General features: G+C 37.1%; 1 protein-coding gene across 1 annotated transcript in view; it reads left to right on the plus strand.

The window, feature by feature from the left end:
* The window catches only part of CCHR5.PART0HXorf58 (chromosome chr5.part0 CXorf58 homolog), a 776,822-nt gene extending 758,081 nt beyond the window's left edge, over positions 1–18,741 (plus strand). Inside the window, exon 10 of the mRNA XM_044072297.1 lies at positions 17,203–18,741. Coding sequence (XP_043928232.1) covers positions 17,203–17,451 — 249 coding nt within the window. The 3' untranslated portion in view covers positions 17,452–18,741. The remainder of the gene's footprint in view (positions 1–17,202) is intronic.
* The last annotated feature ends 1,547 nt before the right edge of the window (positions 18,742–20,288 follow it).

Genomic DNA, 20,288 nt, shown 5'->3' on the forward strand with positions numbered 1-20,288 from the left:
CCAATTTATGCATTAAAGCTGTTTGATATTTTGTCTTTAATTTTTAATGACTTCACTATTATCCAGTTTGTTGTTCAGATCTTGCTTTGTGTATTCCATCTTGTATTTTAACAACTCGTTAACCCAGTCTTTAATATGCATTTTAAGGAGTCCCATAGAGTGACTTTACTAATGTCATCATTATTATTTAAAGATAAAAAAATCCTGATTTGTTCCTTAATATAACTCTTAAATTTGTTTAATTTCGTCATATATTCTGGGATTTTATGATTCTATAAATCTGAAATTTCCTTATATCCATTAATATATTAATGCCTGGTGCATTATGATCAGATAAAGGATAAGGAATATTTTTAAAATAATTCACTTTATTAATTAAATCTGTGGAGGCATAAATGCTATCAGTTCTCATTTATGTCTCAGGTGCATAAGAACAAAGAGTGAAGAGCAATGACTTATTTTCTACTTTTACTATTAAATCATCTAAATTATTATTACTAATCCATTTTAGTGCTTTAGCTGATGCCTGAATGTTTTTTTCTGTTCACTTGTATCTTCTGTACTAGATATGCAGTTAAAGTCCCCTGCTAGAATTAAACTACCCTTCCATTGACTTTGTAGTAATTTTAAGTGCTCTATAGCCACTCTTGCACCTATTCCAGGGATCCAGTAAAAATTAGTTAGTATATATAAAGTTTACCATTACATTTAATTATTACAAATGTATACATTCCTTTGGGATCTTTAATGGATTCCATGACCGTAGGCATTACAGTAGATGTTCTCCAAAGTATAGCAGTTCTTCTCCTCTTTTTTGTTAAAAGAAGCAGAAGATAACATTTCAAAACCTAAGTTATTTAAATATTGAATATCTTTATCAAGTGAGCCTCTTGCAAGAATATAATGTCTCCTGTATTTAGTTTTACATATCTCATGAATGGTTTACTTTTGTTGCCATTATGTAATCCATTTACAGTAACAGTCAATAGATTACAACTATACATACGGTGTATTTAAAAATATTTCTTTTAAAAGATAATATGGCACATTTATCCACCACATTAATTTAATTGTATACAAGACTCTAATGCAGTCCTCCATCACTAACTTAACATTTCCACATTTTTTTTATTTTTTCCTTTCTACAAACTAAACTACTAAAACAAGTCTACTACTGTAACTGTAAATATTACTAATAAAACACAACCTACCATGGATACCAAAGTTCCTAGTTTGCTTATCAAATGGACAAACTACTATCTCTCTACCTATCAGTACCTAAAAAATTCAACAAAAATAGTTAAAAGCTACCATGACTTACAAATAATTAACATATTATATACAAGTTAAAAATAGACTATTAATTTAGTTATATATTTTGCCATTTAAAACTATTCCCTCATTACTACATAAAAGTTTAATAATCCTCTTCTAGTAATCACAAAAACTTTCCCCTTTTCTCCACTTAGTGCGATCTTTGGAGTTGGTGTATATATATAGTTAGTGTGGGGGGAATCCCCCCCCCCCCCTTCAATTCACATAGCTGTCATGTCAGTCCGTGTCAGTGTAAATTCATTCACTTCTAAGAAAGAAAATGTTTTATTTTGAGTACAGTTCTCACATACATACTTAGAAAAAAGCTCCCTTCTGTTTTCACAGACATCAGTGATTAACTTTGACCTAGATTTTTTTTCAGAACAGCTCATGCTGGGAAGCAAGGCAAGCAAGAATCCTACATTCTCACACAACTGGAACATTATTTTGTTTTGAAGTTTTTAAGTGTTACTTGCTTCATAAATGGTCTGTGAAAGGAGTGTGTTACACAGGAACAAAGAAAACAAAATCACCAGCACTTTACTACTTCTAATTAGCATATCAATTAGATCTGGCATTCATTTAACCCAGCAATGCACATACTAAGCAAAGTTAAACAAATAAAATAAAATTCCTAACTTATATAGTCTTAAAATTACCAATTATATTGCTTATAATTTAACGATATTCTCTGACAAGAGGTATTTGTTAAACCATTATAAATACATTAATAAGTTTAGTTAAATGAAATATATTACATCTTTCACTCTAAATATAGTAAAACTTAACCATTTATATTCCTTATTGTGAAAAATGTTTTAGCTTAAAATATAAATACTTAAATATCTTTTGAAGCTTAATGTCCAATACAAATCTTTTACTTAAAGGGTAAATCTGTTGTTTCAGAAAATAGAAGTCTTGCAATCAGAGAATAAGTCACTTGTTTTAAGCTTTTTAATTTTAGATGCAGTTTTTCAGGAATTTAGCTCACTCTGTCTCTTAAGGGCTATAGTGTCATAATCCATTTCTTCAGTATTATTAAGGGGGTTACTTTTGTTGACAAAAGTAGATGCCTCCTCCAGTGTGTCAAATATTTCAGTTCATTCAGAAAGACATAATTTGATCTTTCCAGGAAAGACCAAAGTGGCTTTTATTAAACGAGAAACATTTTTATTAAATTATCATGTATGACATGGGCAATCTTGCATTAATATAAATGAAAACAAACCTTACTGACACAACTCTGGTTGCAAACAGTATACATTACAAACCATGTTGGCATAATTCTAGTTGCAAACATTATACATTACAAATCATGTTGACACAGTTGTAGTTGCAAACATTATACATTACAAGCCATGTTGACACAGTTGCAGTTGCAAACATTATACATTACTTATAGTCAATCCAGGCATTGTCAGTCAAACATTACATAGCTCATTCAGATCCTGCCTTCTTTTAAACCTTGTTCCTCCTCTGCATGTATTCCCATGTTTTCCTATATGATTTGCTCCTACCCTTTTCTAAAGATCCCAATTCTAGTTGTTTTATCTCTGTTACTATATTCACTACTTCTGGTAAGGTTGGTTTATACCTTGATTTCCATTTTCTATTAATTGCTTTTTTTGGCAGCCACCATAATTAGACTTACTATGTCTAGGCAATTCCGATTTTGCATCATAGCTCAAAAAAATTTCCTTAGTTACACCAATTTGCTCACCCAGTATCTCTGACAGAGCACTCTATAGAGAATCTTTAAAGTCTGCCAACTTATTATACCCCCCCAAAATATGTTCCCAGTTACCTCTTTCTTCCCCATCACACCTCCATCATTTGATGCTTACCCAAGGAAAATTCTTTGGAGTCTATGTGGGGTTTAAAAATACCTATATAAACACTTCCAAGCAAATATCCTAAATCTTCTACATTTTGTTCTTATTTGGGAGACACAAATCTATCCCCCATTGTTTCTTTGTGAATTGCTTATCCAATCTCTTTTCCTAATCCTTTCTAACCTTCACTGATTCTTATAGTTATCATGCAATATTTTATATCCTCTACTTATTCCTTTTTAATGGCAACTTCTGTTCTAGATTCTACTTAAAACTCTACCTTGTGCTGGTCTTTCATTTAGGATCGGGGGGGGGTCTTTCTCTTTGATGATGCTCTTTTTTAACACCTTTATTGATTAATCACATGTGACATCGACAAATTAACATTTATAAAAAAGTAATCAAACTGTACTAACAATTTCATGTTTACAAACAATATATTTCACATATATTGCTATATATCCTATAACCTAAGCAACATTACATAAAGTATTCAATTCCTGCCCATGTTTTTAAACAAGAAACATCTTTATTAAACCATCATTTATGACGCAGGCAATCATATATTTATATAAATGAAAACAAACCACACCAACACAATCCTAGTTGCAAGCATTTTACATCACAAACCATAGTGACACACTCCAGTTGCAAACATTATATATCACTTATAATCTCCTCAGTCATTTTCAGTCAAACATTACATAGCTCATTTAAGTCCTGCCTTCTTTTAAACCTCATTCCTCCCCGTATGTATTGTTCCTACAATTCCCATTTTTCCTATGTAGTTTGCTCCTACTCTTTTCTAAATAGCTAATTTCCATTTGTTTTATCTCTGTTACTATATTCCCTACTTCTAGTGTAGTTAGTTTAGATTTTGATTTCCATTTTCTAGTAATTGCGTTTTTTTTTGGCAGCCACCATAATTAGACTGAGCAAGGCCTTATCATTTCTAGGTAGTTCTGATTCTGTATCATAACTCAGAAAAATCATCTTCTTCATCACACCAATCTGCCCACACATTATCTCCAACAGTGCATCCTGCTGGGAATCCTTAAAGTCCTCCAACTCACCACACTCCCAGGAAATATGTTCCCAATTACCTTTTTCTTCCCTGTCACTCCTCCCATTTGCTGTCTACCCGAGGAAAAATTCTCTGGAGTCTACTTAGGGTTTAAAAATATGTAAACATTTTCAAGCAAAAATCCTAAATTTTCTAGATTTTTGCATATTTGGGAGACACACATATATCCTCCCATTGTTTCTTTATGAATTGCTTATCCAATATCTCTTCCCAGTCCTTTCAAACCTCCTCTGTTTGATTCCTATAGTTATCATGCAATATTTTATATGCTGTAATTATTGCCTTTTTAATGGCAGCTTCTGTTCTAGATTATACTAAACACTCTACTAGTGCTGGTCTTTCATTTAGGACCCCCCCTATTTTTTTCTCTTTACCTGTACTCTGATATCAATCCTTTATAGGGAAGCAATCTCTAACCTGCAGTCTAAATAAAGTCTCAGTGTCTTCTCATGCTATCATATTTCCCTCTCTAGTTATTTGTTCCCAATACCTTGGTTCCTTTGTCAGTTTTCTAAATTCCAGCCCCCTCTTGTCTATTGTCTATATCTCTAATTACAGTCATTCCTTATCAGCTGAATCTCCTTTCTCCATTCCTGTGCTGGCTTAGTTGTTAGGATACTTTCTGCTACTTTATGGATATAACAATTCTGTATGATTATTGTTATTCTCCTTAAAGATCTGCATCCAACATCCCAGTCTCTCCTTGTTTCCTGAGCTTCCTCCCTGTTTCATCAACATCCTGTTTCACTTTGAATGATAGTTTTCTGCTTGTGCTATGTATAGGAGCCTTAACGGTATAGCTATGAAACACCCCCTTCAAATCGGGTAATCCAAATCGGCCCTGTTCTACTGGAAGAATCAATTTATCCCACTTGACTCTTGCTGTCCTCCCCTCCCAGATAAAGTCCTAGAGCTCGTTATTAATTGCTATCCACAACCTCTCCTGTGGTTGATAAAATTATGCCTGACCTGTGTATAAGACTACTGGGACTAAAACATTTTATCTGCTTGTATCTTACTATCCATATCTATCTATATAACAAAGTTTCCATTTTCTCAGTTTTTGTATTATCTTTTAGTCTCTTCCCACGTATCCTTAGCTGCCACACCAGAATAATTTTTAATCCATACTTCTAAGCACTTCATTTTATCATGTCCCCATATATATGGATATTGCTGAAACAATTTGTGTTTGGGTGAATAATTTACAGCTATTGCCTTTGTTTTAGCTTCATTAATTTGGCATCACGAAAAGATATGAAACTGCCTCAAAATGTTCTGCAACACGGAAATGTCCTTTACTGGTTTTATTAGGTATAAAATAATGTCATTTGCAAACAGAGCCAGTTTTTCTTGGCTACCATACCAATTATATCCTTGAATCTTTGAGTTCCTTATTTTCTTTGCCAATGGCTCTAAATATAAGGCAAATAACAAAGGGGAAAGAGGACACCCCTGCCTAGTTCCTCTGCTCAAATAGAAATTATCAGAGAGTAACCCAGCCACTTTAATTTTCACATCCAATCCCTCATTTATCCTCCTAATCAACCTTATAATTTTTATCAAGGAATGCAAATGCTTCCATTGCCTTGCACAGCTCCCAACTTACTCTGTCAAATGCATTCTCTGCATCAAGACACACAAACAACAGATGTATTTTCTTACATTCTGCTTCCATCTGGATCATCAGTGTTCTGTTAATGTTGTCAAATGTTTGCCTCCCCTCTACAAAACCACTTTGATCCATATCTATCAATTTTGGCATCACATTTGCCTTTCTTTTAGCCATTATAGACATAAGCATTTTGTAATCATGATTTAGGATTGAAATGGGCCTGTATGAAGTTAGATCTGATAGGTTTAGGTATTACAGCCACCACCGCTTTCATCCAGGATGTTGGTGTTTCTCCTTCTCTTAAAATACTGTATAACAAAACCTTCCATATCTTTATCAATTTTTTCCCTCTAAGCTTCCTAACTTCCACAGGAATAACATCTATTCCTGGGGACTTTCCTGTGGATAGGATATACATTACCATTTTTATCCCCTCCTCCTATCCTGTTAGTAATTGAACCTCACCTGCCTCTAACTGTGGCATATTTACTTCTTCCATAAACATTTCCATTTGCACATTTTCTTGATTTCCATATTTCTACACTTTATACAGGCACATAAAATTTCTAGTACATCTACAGGACTTCTTGCTCTTTTCCTTGTTACAGGTTCCCAAAGCATGGCAACAATCCTTTCTACTTTCTGTTGCCTGAGTCCTAAAGGTTTTTGTGCTCTGATGTTATAAAAAAAACCAGCTGATTAAAAGCAATCTTTCTAAACTCATGCATATTATCAAGGTAAACAATTATTTTCTGTTTAGCATTCTGCAATTCCTTCTCTTCTTGTCCTGTGAGATCCCCCATATTATGCAGTACTTTAACATTTGTCATTCCCTCTGATTAATTATTGTTACTTCTTAACCATATCCCCCTTTCTCTTATTTCCACCTGTTTTTAAACTCTACTTTACTTTAATTTTATCACAGTCCCTAGCTATATTTTCAGAAGAAATTTCTGTAATCTCTAATAACTCCCAAATAATTTCCACTACCCATTCCTTAAATTCCTCTCTTTTAAACATATAGGTGAGTAAGTGCCAGTGCCTCATTTTTATTTCATTACCCTGCATGTTTATTTTAGTATTATTGTTGTGTGATCTGAAATAGTTTAGATACATATCACAGCTTTCAATTAAATGCACATTTTCCTGCAAAATGTAAGTTCTGTCTAATCTAACACAGTTTTTGTATCTTGGGGAATATGTAATTTCACTCCAAACTCGTACTACTGAATTGACATATTCCATGCCACAATTTTACTACATTTCTTCAAAAATCTACCTTCCTTTGCTATATTTTCCCTTTGGTGCCCTTCAGACACACATTCACTGCTGCAAATCAAATTCCAGTCCCCACCTATAAGTAATATTCCCTTAAACTCCATTATATCAGTTTTAGGTGGAATATAAATACATGCCAGTAGCCTCTTAGTACTACAAATCTACCATTATTATTTTTTTATCCTCTTCTATCACTACTGGAACTGCTCTTACAATTAAGATAAGTACTGTTTTCCTTTTCTCCAGTATTCCACTGAATAACCACCCTGAAACCTTTCCTTATCAAATTCACATGTTCATTTATTTCCAAATGTGTCTCCAGTATCATAGCTATTTGCACTCTACAATTTTTTAATATAGTTCACTACTCTTCTTTTTTGTATATGTCTGTGAGACCATTAATATTTAAAAAAATATAGAAAGCATTTTGTTAAAAAGTTATTATTCCCTATGAAAAGAATATAACAATAAAGATTTATTATGGAAAAAAAAAGTTATTATTCCCACCTTTTATGTATAACAGCTTTTTTGTTAAGCATCTAGTTCCAGCTTTTGTGTTGCACGCATACACAAATGTTTGGCAAATTGATCTTTTATACAGTTGTTTCTTATTTTATCCTTTTGAGCCTATGTCACATCTTACAAAGCATTTTGTTTTATTGAAAGCCCTCAGACAAAAAAAAAATACACCCCACTACACTCCTAAAAGCTGTTAATATTAACGCACAAAACTATGTTCATCTTCAAATATTGAAGTTTTACCCTACTAATAGGAATAATTGTCCCAAACTGACAGCCATACTCACAGGCTTGGGTTAAACTAAAAGGAAGGTTATCCATGCTAAGGTGCATGGTACAGCCTGTGGTTCTACTAAGTGCTGTCTGGTTTTGTCATACCTTTATTGCTGCCCCAGTCTGGGAAAACATGTGAATGCTTTCCGAAAACATTATCTCCTAGTCATTGAAAGAAATAAGTATTCTGCTTTTATTGCTCTTTATCATATTGTCTCCATGGAGACATGAGAACCAGATACAGATTTGCTTCTTCAAGTATTTATTTGCTAGAGAGAAGCTTTATTATATCCAGTATTCTTTCTTATTTATTTGCTTTGTCATAAAATGTGTTACTAGATCAAGCCAAGGACCTTAATCCAGTCATTCCCCTATACAAGAATGAAAAAAGCACATCCATTTTTCTTGTATCATGTTCTTTTGATCAAACTTTTTCTTCTTTTTTTTTTACATTACAGTGCCTACATTTCTTAAAACTGAACAAGGAGAAAGAGAGAAGAAGGAAACAAACAGGGGCATACTGTAGTATCCCCATTAGACTTGAAAATAACTGAGAAAACTTTACCTTATAGCATGCAGATTTTATCATGCATTATAAAAATACTACTAAGAATGCATTGTAAAAATACTACTGTTAAGAATAAAACACTTACAGTTAACTCTCTTTTCCTCACCTAAGTGTTCTTCCAGATAGTAATGGCATGATGGAGGGCATATGCTTTCGAGTCCCCTACAAGTTTAACAAAGTCAAAGAATTCCAATATTTCAGGTTTTCTTGTTCTGTCTTGTTTGTCAAATATAATTAATGCTTTGTAATCACACATTTGTTTGTCAATTTGCACGTTGTTGGCTTTATTCCTGTGTATCGCTATCTCACAAATCTAATCTCTGCTTCATTTCCAATGTATTCTAGATTCTTTCAGTAAACTTTGTGCCTTTTTCTCTCTATCAAGCATTTTCCATTGAAACATTGGAAATGGTTTCACTGGCACAGTCTGTGTGTGGTCTTTATTATCAGAAGAACAAGGAGAATCTTCTTCTGATTTACAGCTCACTTATTGTTGGACAAACTTGTATTTCCTCTTTAGCATGTTCTGCATCAAACAATGATTTGTCCCTCCAGGAAAGAATATTCTGAAGACAGCTGGGTACAGCAGTTTGAATCTCATGCCTGCTACTCAACATTCCCTGATTAGTGGAATAAATGTTCTCCTCTTCTGCCTGGTGTACAGTGAGTAATCATTTTCCACAAACACTCTACTGCCTCCCACTTTTAGTACTTTGTCCTTCTGCCACAGTTTTGTCAGAATCACCTCCTTCTGCTGGTAGGATTGCATCTTTACTATTAAAGGTCTAGGTTGCTTTCTCATGGCCAGGCTTGGAGCATACACACAATGTGCCCTTTCAGTTAACAACTCTTGCTGTAGAATACCAGTCTAGTTGCTTATTTATGCTTTCATTAAATTAATACAGTCAGCTCCTTCCAGCTTCTCTGGTATAACAGAAAATCTCAGGTTTTCCTTAATTGCTCTGTCCTCTAATTCTGTTACTTTTTGAAACATCTCTTCTTGAGCAGTCTGATATTTAGCCAGCCTTTTCTTCATTTCAACCTCTGATTTTTGCAGTTTTAGCACCTCATCTGAATACCTGTTTAAAGCTTCTTCCATTTTTTTCAGTCTTTTGAGTCAATATACTCCATCAGTGTTTTATTTATTTTAATCAGCTCTAAGTACGTTTGACTTATTTTTTCCTCTGGGTTAATGGAAGTCATGTCTTGCACCAAAGCTGGAGCTTGCATTGCTTTTTGCTGAACAGCCGTAGAATTTTTCTCAGTTAGTGTTTTTTTCCTTACCTTTTGTCATTGATTTTCTTTCGGGTTCTCTGAATTTCTTTTTTGTTGGCATCCAGGCAGTGCACTTAATAGCCAGTTACTGAAATTTACCCAAAAATATGAGTTTACTATCTCTTTTTTCTACGATTCTGATTTCACACTGGGAGAGGTGAAGTTAAGCTGTTACTGAATGTGCAGCCATGTTGGAGGTCCAGCCATGATCCAGTGTTGTCCATTTTCATCTAATTCAACCTTTGGAACTCAGGCTCAGTATCTTCAAACCTTTGGATCCAGGAATCTAACTCCTCCCCTACCCATAATTCCCTTGCCACTGTCAATTTACTCCCTTTCTCATTTGTCACTTCAACTGAATGAAAAGAAGAACAATTAAATTTCCCAAACACACACAGAGCCAAGCCAAACCAATAGGATATGCCCCTTTTCAATTAGTAATGCACAAAGACTCAGTCTAATAAATCCAAATACTGGAGTTTAATCAGTAAACAGATGAGCACTTTCATCCTGAACACTTCAGAACTTCATCAGATCTGAATGGATCTTATTGGACTGAGTCTTTTGTGAATTATTCCTTGAAAAGGGGCATATCCTACTGCTTTGGCTTGGCTCTTTGTGTGTTTGGAAACTTTAGCTGAATGGTCACAGAGGCTCTGATTTCATCAATGGATAATTGTTTTACTCTTTCACTTGCCTAGAACAGTTAAAACCTTTTTTTCCCTCTGTCCTTGACTTCACTTCCTTATTCTGCAACAGCAATTTAGGCCTTCTTTAATTGCTTCTTCCAGGTCAACCCATTTCACTAGGAGTCTCACCAAAGCCATGTAGACAGAATGATATGGAGATTCCTTCTGATGCAGATACAGTTGGGGGTCTTTCTAAGTCCATCTCCTCTGATAGAATAAGGAATATTACCATCAACTTCCCCCTTGTGACCTCATTGCGGTCCAGCCTTTGTAACCAAAGCTCTCAGATCTAAATATTTCTGAAGCTCCTAAGTTGACACTGATAGTGCCTTCCACTTTGGCTCCAAATATTACTCCATCTATTTTGACTCTGAACTTGTTGGCTCAAGACAAGAGTCAGAGTTGAAGGTTTGGAGCTGGCATTTGGAGTGAGGGATCGACTACAAAGTTGATAGAGCCATTCCTTCCTTTCTTTTGGGGTGTTGGCTCTCAATAGCTTGGCTCCTGTGTTGGCCTTGTAGCTAAGAAGGGTTTGAGCTTCAGGATCTCTCTCTCTGTTTTACCTTTTAGAGAGACTTCCATGGCTCCTATCTCTTCCATGGCCTTCAAGGCCTTCCAACACTTCCATTTTATTTGGATCCAAACTTGACGTAAAATGTATTCTGCTCTGGAATCTTCTCCTTCTCATTGACAGGAACAGCCAACTTCCAAAAGTCTTGGTGAAGTACTGTCTTTGAGTTCCCACTCTGATTAAGACCAATTGCCAGATATTCCCCAATGACAGGTACATAGAAAGGAGACATGCAAATAGAAGCATTTGGATTAATTCCTGGAATCTGTCATAGAAGACAAAGATTTGGAGGAAGGGGAGGGCTCCCCTAAATCGATCTTTGGAGATGTCTCCTTCAGAGAAATCCTAGAATTGACTAAACATAAAAGGGGATAGTCCACAGATATGCCTTCCCTAGAAGAATCCATGTTCCTGAAGGCTTTTGAAGCTGTCTCTTTGACTACCTGGGTGTTGTCTCCCCTGACTCTCTCATTGATCTAGTAGCTCAATGGGTCTGGAAGGAACCTGCTACAGCAGATCCTATACCTAAGAAGTCTGATAGAATTCTAGCTGCATCACAAGACAGACCTCATTGGAGTTGGGGCTTCCTTATGTTCGTAGCAGCAGCCATGAAGAAGGAAATCTCAGAGGAGAGCGTATCTGTCCAACCTCTAACAGGGAGTCCAGGTCCTTGGACAGATTTGGAGAACAGATGCATACTTTGGTAACATTTCCCCTGAAAGAGCTAAACTACATGGCTCACATTTGATTCCAAAGGGAAATAACCAGAGACATTACCAATTCTCCTTCATGTAACTTGCCAGCGGATATCTGGAAGACCATGGAATCCTAGTTTTCTACCTTATCTTCTATTTCAAATGTCTCCATGCGCCTGCTTTTGAATACTACTGATGGGACAGCGAGAGCAGCAGGTACCAGCATAGCCATAAATTGCCATGCCTGGATGCAATTGTGTAATTTTACAGAGGGCTTTAAGGTGTCCTTCATCAATGCTCCCTTTCATGGTACCACATTGTTTGGTCTGAAGATTAAAGGCACACTGACTAGAAGTGAACAAGATGTTAACACCCTTTCTGCAATTAGAATCTGGTTCACTACTCCTCAGAGAAACCTGCTCCAGTAATCTGTGAGGATGGAAGAAAATGTGGTTCTGGAACTTTCAGGGTCCTACCCTGGATTGTTCTTCAAATAGACCCCCCCAAAAGAGGCGGGGGTAATATTTCATGGCTATCACCCTAAAGACAGAGTTGGTCCACAAAGCCAAGGATTTCATGGACCTTTTTTCAGAGAAATCCTTTCAGTGCCCCTGAATGGTTGCCCAGCAGTTGCGGTCTGAATGCAATCAGGGGGTGCTTAGCCCTACACCCTTAAACCTGGTGGACCATCACTTCCAGTTCTTGGGTGTTAAGGATAATAACCAGAGGATATTCAGTTCTCTTTCTAACACTGCTTGTTGTAAAAGGCAGGATTGCTGTAGTGGACCCAGTTAGAATCCATAACAGCAGAAGGAGAAAAGCTGTTTGAAACAAGAGTCATCCAGCAGGTCCCACCTGACCAGATAGGAGCCAGTATCTACTGCAAGTTTTTTTAGTTCCAAAGAAAACAGTGGACCTCAGGATAATGTTGGACCTGAGTCATTTATACTAATATGTGAAACAGACAAAATTCTGGATGGTTGTGGCTCAGTCCTTTTTGCCTTACTCAAAAAGATGACTGGATGTGCTCAATTGATCTCCAGGATGCCTACAATCTCATAAAGATACACAAGTGCTCCACGTGATTTCTCCATTTCAAGCTAAGAGCAAATCATTTCCAGTTCAGAGCTCTGACCTTTAGACTTACCTCCGCCCCATGGGTGTTCGCCAAATGCATGGCAGTAGTGACAGCCTAAGACTGCAGGGATTCCAGGTGTTCCCATACTTCGACAACTGGCTCCTCACCACTCTGACCAAGGATTTGATAATTCTCCAGTGGGATTGTGATGTCCGTGCACTGGCTCAGCAATCAATGAGCCTCAGTCCTCACCACTAACACCAGTGATGGGCATCCATATAGGGAAAGGATAATAAATACACACACACAGTAAAGTACAATTTCCCTTAAGAGCACACAGGGATCACAGTCAGTCTGGGGCTGGCCTCTCCCTTTCTCTCCGGGTCCCCAATAAGACTCCCCACTGGCACAGCTATAGGATCCAGATCTCCTCCAGCACCCTCTTTGTCCAACCAGTGCTTCCTGTCACTGCCCAAGTAACTGACACACACACACACTTTGAGATAAGAGTTATATACAACCACACAGACACTCCTGGAGACAGCTGGCACAGGTTCTCCAGCTCTGCCACTTTTACCCAGTCTGTACAGTAGTACCACTTGCCGCCACCCACTAATATTTATCAGCTACTAAAAAGGCCATTAACAAAGGGTGTCCAGTTATTACTGTGCAATATTATCCAAATGGTAAGTGCAACTGAACAGCCAAGGCTTATTGGAGTGGCTTGGCCAGTATCACTGTACACATGCAATGTACTTTAGAGCTTAAATTATCTCTACACAAAACAGCCACAGTTGAAAGGTTTAAAAATAATTAATAATAAATAATAAAAACACAAGACAATACTTCTTACTACACAGTGCTAGTCAAGAGTTCATAGATCACAGAGAAATACTTAAAATAATACAGTAGAAAAGTTCTGACATCAATACAGAAAAAAAAGCTAATCTAATATTTCTAGTTCCTAGCTATATCTAAGAGAAAGCACAGTTCTAAAATAAACTTACATATAGAACACAGGCAGAGTCCTGGTGAGTTGGATGTTCTCAAGACAAATGCTCTCATTCTTCCTGTCCTTAAATTGATAGCAGAGTACCACTGATTAATTTCAGATTGCATCATTTCTTTCTGGTTCCCAGGCTAACAGAAACTCAGAGGTCAATAGCCCTTTTGGTCTTGCAGCTGGTCAGGAAGCCACAGCATTAAAAGAAATTATACTGGGAAAAAGCTGAAAGACAAACAACAACAACATGTATATTCTAGTCATTAACTCTGGCCTGAAAATAATAGGCAGAATACCTCCCTCTAGACATCTCGGCTCAGGGTTTTAGATCAAAGAAATTCACAATGCTTGACTTATCAGCTTTCTTACAGCAGAGAGCGCTGTTACATTTTTTTGCAGTTCAACATCCAATATAGTCTTTTCACATTTAAGAGAATAAGCCTGTGGCTTACATTAATATTTACAAATGACAGAATTATCTACAAAATTATATCTAGCTAGGCTGGTAGCTTTCACCTATCTTCACAGTGATCTCTTACTCCAATTACTTCACAATTTGAGGAGTACAGTGAACAGACAGAAGAGCAAAGTGCCCCTATCTCAGACCCTAAAATTTATCTGATGCCACCTGAACACCACACCACAGCCACCTTGCCTCTGCACAGGATTCATTCATTCAGTCTGTCAGTCATTACAATTACTATCCACTCCAGTCCACCCCCATCAACACAACTAATTCTAAAACTGCTAGGGCTGATGGCATCAGCCATCATTCTTGTTCATAAGTCCAGATTTTATATGTGGGTTCTACAATGGACTCTTTCAGAGCAATGGTCCCAACTTTATCATGCCCTCAACACCCTGATCAGGATGACCTTAGTGTGCAGAATTCACATCAAATGGTGGATTATGTCAACAGCCTTAGCAACAGGTTGTCCATTCTCTTCTATTCCACCTACAGCAATAGTTACCATGGATGCTTCTGCTTTGAGGGGGGCATCATGAGATGAGACAACTTTAGAGACCAATCTCTACATCACTGTTCTGGAAATGAGAGCAGTTTTTTTGACATAGCAGGACATTTCAAGGCTCTCTTCCAGTGGGTGTGATTTCAGGTCAAATGGACAATATGTCAGTGGTCTGGTACATCAACAAACGGGTATACAGGTGTTACCCACTGTGTTGAGAGGTCATTAGGATTTGGCAATGGGCAATGTCTTCCCATCGTTACTTGCTAGCAGCACATATCCTGGGGACTTCCCATGTATTAGCAGACAAATTGAGCATGTGCATTCTTTTGTCTCTCAAGTGATTCCTCGCTCCAACACGGGCGAACAAAATTTTCCACCGCTGGGGCCAGCCTGAACAGAAAATGCAGCAGTTACTTTACCCTAATCCCTTCACAGGGTCAGTCACTGAGGGATGTCGTGATATACCTTTGACCCCCAGGCCTCCTTTATGCATTCCTTCCATTTCCTCTAATTCCGAACTTTATTTAGAATGCCAGAAGGGTCAAACTCAAGGTGATTCTCATGGACCCATACTGGCCTCAATAGGTTTGGTTCCCATATCTGTGGGCTCATCTTCTCAATCCACTGTGGATGCTGGTTTACAAGCCAGACCTTCTCTCTCACAGTACTGGGCATCCTCTCTTGGACCTAGAGACCCTAAAATTAACCACTTGGTTACTCTAATTCTATTGATGGCCAGGGATGCCAGGTTTTCTGAAAATGCCATTCATATACCCTTTGCATCACAAAAGTGTAACACCAGAAGGGTGTACCAAAGGAAATGGAAAATATTTTTTTCTGGGCTATGGGGAAAGATATGGACCCTTTCTCTGCCCCCTTTCCTCTATTTTAGAATTTCTGTCTGAATTATTCCAAAAAAGGTTCTAGTTTCTCAACAAAGATCAACTGGTAGCCATTTCCAATTTTTCACATAGGCCATAATGAGACTCCTATATCTTTGTTAAAGGTATCTAAGGCTTTTCTTAAGGGAACCTTTCTTCTCTGACCCCCAGTTCAAGAACCTGTCCCTCCATAGGATATCACAGTGATGCTCCAAGCTCTCACACAGTCACTGTTTGAACCAGCAGCTTCAGTGGATCTTAAGTTCTTCATGGAAAACAATCTGTTTGGTGGCAATTACTTCTGCTAAGAGATTTCAAAACTACATATTTGGTTTCTCACAAAGACAGGATTTTCCTAAAACTGAATCCATCTTTCCTTCCCAAGGTGGCATCCAAATCCAACATAAATCAGACCATTAATTTACCTGCATTCTTGCCAGCATTTTTTAATAAAGGAGAGTACACATTACACTTACTTGATGTTCATAGACAACTCAGATTTTATTTGCGTAGAAATAAGGATTTCTGGAAATCAGACCAAGTATTCATTGCATTATCTAAATCTAAGCTGGGATAGTGTGTTTCCAAAATCATCCTTTAAAGATGGCCATCAAGCTTATTTTCTTGGTTTATGAAATGTTGGGTCTAACCCTTTCTATAAAAAAAAAACAGTGCATTAGACAAGATACAGTTTTTCAACATCAGTTTCTGATTGATGAGTTTTGTGCAGCTTGCTACATGGTCTGCATTGCATACCTTTGTGTCTCACTATATATTGGATGTACAATCTAGAGCCCGTTCCAACACTGACTCTGCTATTCTCAGAAATACCCTTCCTTAATTTCCCCCAGGAAATTATGTAGTTAGGGAGTATGTCCCAAAGATTGACTCAGACAAAAATGGACATCGGCTACGAAACATTACATACTCACCATAACAGCAGAACCATGTTGTCCTGTTTTTATCTGGTTCAACGTCCTTCCCACCGTCCTCCTTCCAAACCATCACCTAGAGCTCCTTGGAGAACAGGTAGCCTTTACGGGAGTCTACTTATCTCTGACCTCAACAAGTTAGTTTCCTTATTATCCACTAGGCACCCTCTTCCTCTCATCCCTGTGGGAAAACGTTTCTTATCTAACTATAATTTTTTTACTAGTTACTTTTATTCTTACATGGTGCAAACACAATTTGAGATAATTTGACAGTGGTGAGGGAATTTTGAGTAGGGGAGGAGTCAGAGCCATGGATCCAATGGTTTGAAGGTATTGAGCCCAGATCCAAGTCAGATCCAAGTCCCAAAGGTTGAACCAGATGAAAACAGGACAACAGGGATCTGTCGTTATGGAGAGTACATAACTTTCATTTCTGTTCCATTCCTAGATGATGACTCAGTGCTACTAGCATTTGGGAAGAGTAACTCTACAAGGAGCTGGAAGCAGTTAGATGAACAAGTGTATTACAGGTCATTTATGAAATGTGAAAAACATTTAAAATCCCTGTTCTCTTTATTTTAAAAACAATGTGATAAATATTGCTCAAATGACTTTTCATTTCAGGAACAGAATGAAACGGATACTTACAGATCTTCACATAATGAGCACCATCGCCTAACCTGTTCTGTTGCTAGCCAGGAGAAGCAAGATGCCAATGATCTTTCTGAGGAGGAATGGGAGCAGGAAGCTAATAAGTTGTATGCTTGGACGCAGGAACTGCCTATTGAAGAAACTAAGACATATTCACCAGTAAATGAAGTTTCCCGACCTGTCCATATTGACTGTGAAAAATATAAGCTACCATTACACTAACTGCTGAAATCTATTTTTAATATATCATAATGCTGATGATTTTCATTTGCATAATATCTTACATTTGATGCATAACTACGGAATACCATAGGAATGTGGACAACAGGAGAAACAGATGATAGACCATTCTTTCTATCCCTGGAATTTGTAGTCCCACCCTGATGTTGGCTGTCAGCAAAATATAGCACAGGACATGCCATCAGGTATCTGTTAATATTTCCCTTTTAGCCAGCAGTCATATTGAATAGTCTTCAGTCTTTGTTAAACAACTGCACATAATTTAATATTTAATTACTTTCAGAATGTTGACTGTCCATTTCATACTTTAATCTTTTTTAAGTATATGGAGTAGGTTAAATTGTTGATTTGTCACTGTTGGTATAGTAATCAAGATGCAGCTTTGCTATTTAACTGTAGATAAGTTCAAATGATTTTATTTCATTCTCAGGACCCACCCTACCACATCCTCTTATCTTTTTTATGATGGTTTTATTACAATCACATGTCTGAGGATAGCTTATATTATTCATTTAACATACTGTTCCTCATTATCTGTATCATATGAAATGTTGGTGACTGACAGCTAAGAACTTTTTGGTGGGACACTTGTCCTTGCTTCTCCCTTCTCTGAACGGGAGGGTTGTGCTTCTATCCCATCAGTTACTTTGATACAACTCTTATCTAGTTCACAGAGGCATCAGAATGTTTTATTTGTCCCAATACATCTTTTAAGTTTATCCTAAGATTTTATGCAGATTGTAACAGTACATATTTGATTTACTTAGCTACCTGTGTTTCATGTTCTAGCTACTAAGTGGGTAAAACCATGCAGAAGCTGAAAGAACGTATCAGCAAACATTTATATGAGATACGTAGACAAAATGATTGTAATGCCTTAGCGAAACACATAATGATGCATCCTGGTCACCAGTTCAATTTTAAAGTGTTGCAATTGGTACATATTAATTGTAGAGGGGGAGATATGAATACTATTTTAGAACAAATAGAATTGAGATGGGTTTTAAGATTACAAGCACATAAACAGCCGGGAATCAATAATTATGTCAGTTTGAAACCTGTTCTGAAAGCACAGACGTTAAAATAACAGCATATGTATATACCTCTTTAAGAGGTTAATTACTTTTTATTGTTTTATTATTTGATTGACTCTATGTGCATATAAATGTAAACTCAGAACAGATGCCTGTATAAAGACCTGAGAAAGCATTTGCGAAAGCACTCGTCTTTTATTTTGTTTTTATGGTGTCTTTCATTAAAATTTTTCCTGCAGTCTTGGTTATCCAGCTGGTTCTTTATTTAATGTTTTAACATGATGACTTTTCAGGAAGTTGATAGCTTCAAAACCTCTCTTGTTACAGCAAACCGGCAGCAGGCTAATTGAATTAAGTTTAAAAATATAAACAAGATGGTCTTTCCCCTAAATTCTTACAAGCCTATACTCAATTACATATATGTCATCATCATTGTGTCTGTTCTAAAGGAAATGCACAAAGAAATATTCAAAACAATAGACCCACCATCTTACTTCCACCATTGTCAGAAGTATTTAAACAGTGCTGTCTCCCTCCACATTTTAAAGATTTAAATTTTTTTGGTCTGCTGTGTGATGAGCAACATGAATTCAGAGCAGGACATATGACTATTATAATGGTCACTGGCCCTATTTTTTGATCTTTGTAAAGCCTTTGACTCTCTTTCAAATACACTGATCTGTTAAAATGCAACTTGACCACAGAAATGTTCTTTCAATCTTCAGGTACCTCAGTAACAGATAATACAGAGTTAATGGCTTTAAATCCCTTACTTTTTCCACCTCTATCTGTGCCTCAGGTAGTGGTTCTTGCCCCCCCCCATTCTTTTGACTAAATATCAGTAATCTTACACTTCTTTGCCCTAATCCCAAAGCCATCATGCTTGGATCATGTGGCCCTTTTCAGAAGCAACTATCTTGCTGACACAGTAGACAGTATACTTGCAAATGGCTTTTAAAAATATTAGTGCTTTATAAATAAATAAAGATATACATGATGATAGTTCCAAATATTTTGACTACATCTTCAGGTACCTCAGTAACAGATAATACAGAGTTAATGGCTTTAATCTTCAGGTACAGACACACACACACACACATTTCCTCTATAAAACTAACAAGTTAGTAGAGCTATACAAAATAAATATCTTGGGAAATGGCTGAACTAGACCTTTTTCCTTCTCTCACTACCTATATGTCCTTGCTACCAAAACCACAACCCAGCAAAGATCTGCTTATTCTACGTCTCATTTGTTTACTAAGCTACTACACCAACCATTGTCAAGAAGGGTACTACAACCACAAACTGAAGATGATTTTAACAGCCACTACAGCTTCTCATACTTCTTCTTTTGGCTTTTCCTGGTTAGGGGTCGCCACAGCCGGATCACCTGTCCGCTCATGATTGGCAGTGGAGTTTTACAGTGTCGAGTTGCCAGCCCGGCATCCAACCTTCCACAGAAGGCATGCACACACATATACCTAGGGCCAATTTAAAGTGTCCAATCCCCCTACAGCATGTCTTTGGGATGTGGGAGGAAACCGGAGCACCCGGAGGAAACCCACGCGACCACAGGGAGGACATGCAGACTCTGCACAGAAGGCACCCCAGCTGAGAATTGAACCAGAGAACCTCTTGCTGTGAGGCAGCAACGCTAACCACTGCACCACCGTGGCCGGCCTACTACAGCATCTCATACTAACAAACAGAAATTCAGATTTTAATTTATAAAGCCTGTCACTTTATCACTCTGCTCCAATGCCAAATGAAAATGTATTATCAATT

Source organism: Protopterus annectens, chromosome 5.part0 (assembly GCF_019279795.1).
Source record: "Protopterus annectens isolate FY-2018-M chromosome 5.part0, PAN1.0, whole genome shotgun sequence".
NCBI classification, from domain to species: Eukaryota; Metazoa; Chordata; order Ceratodontiformes; family Protopteridae; genus Protopterus; species Protopterus annectens.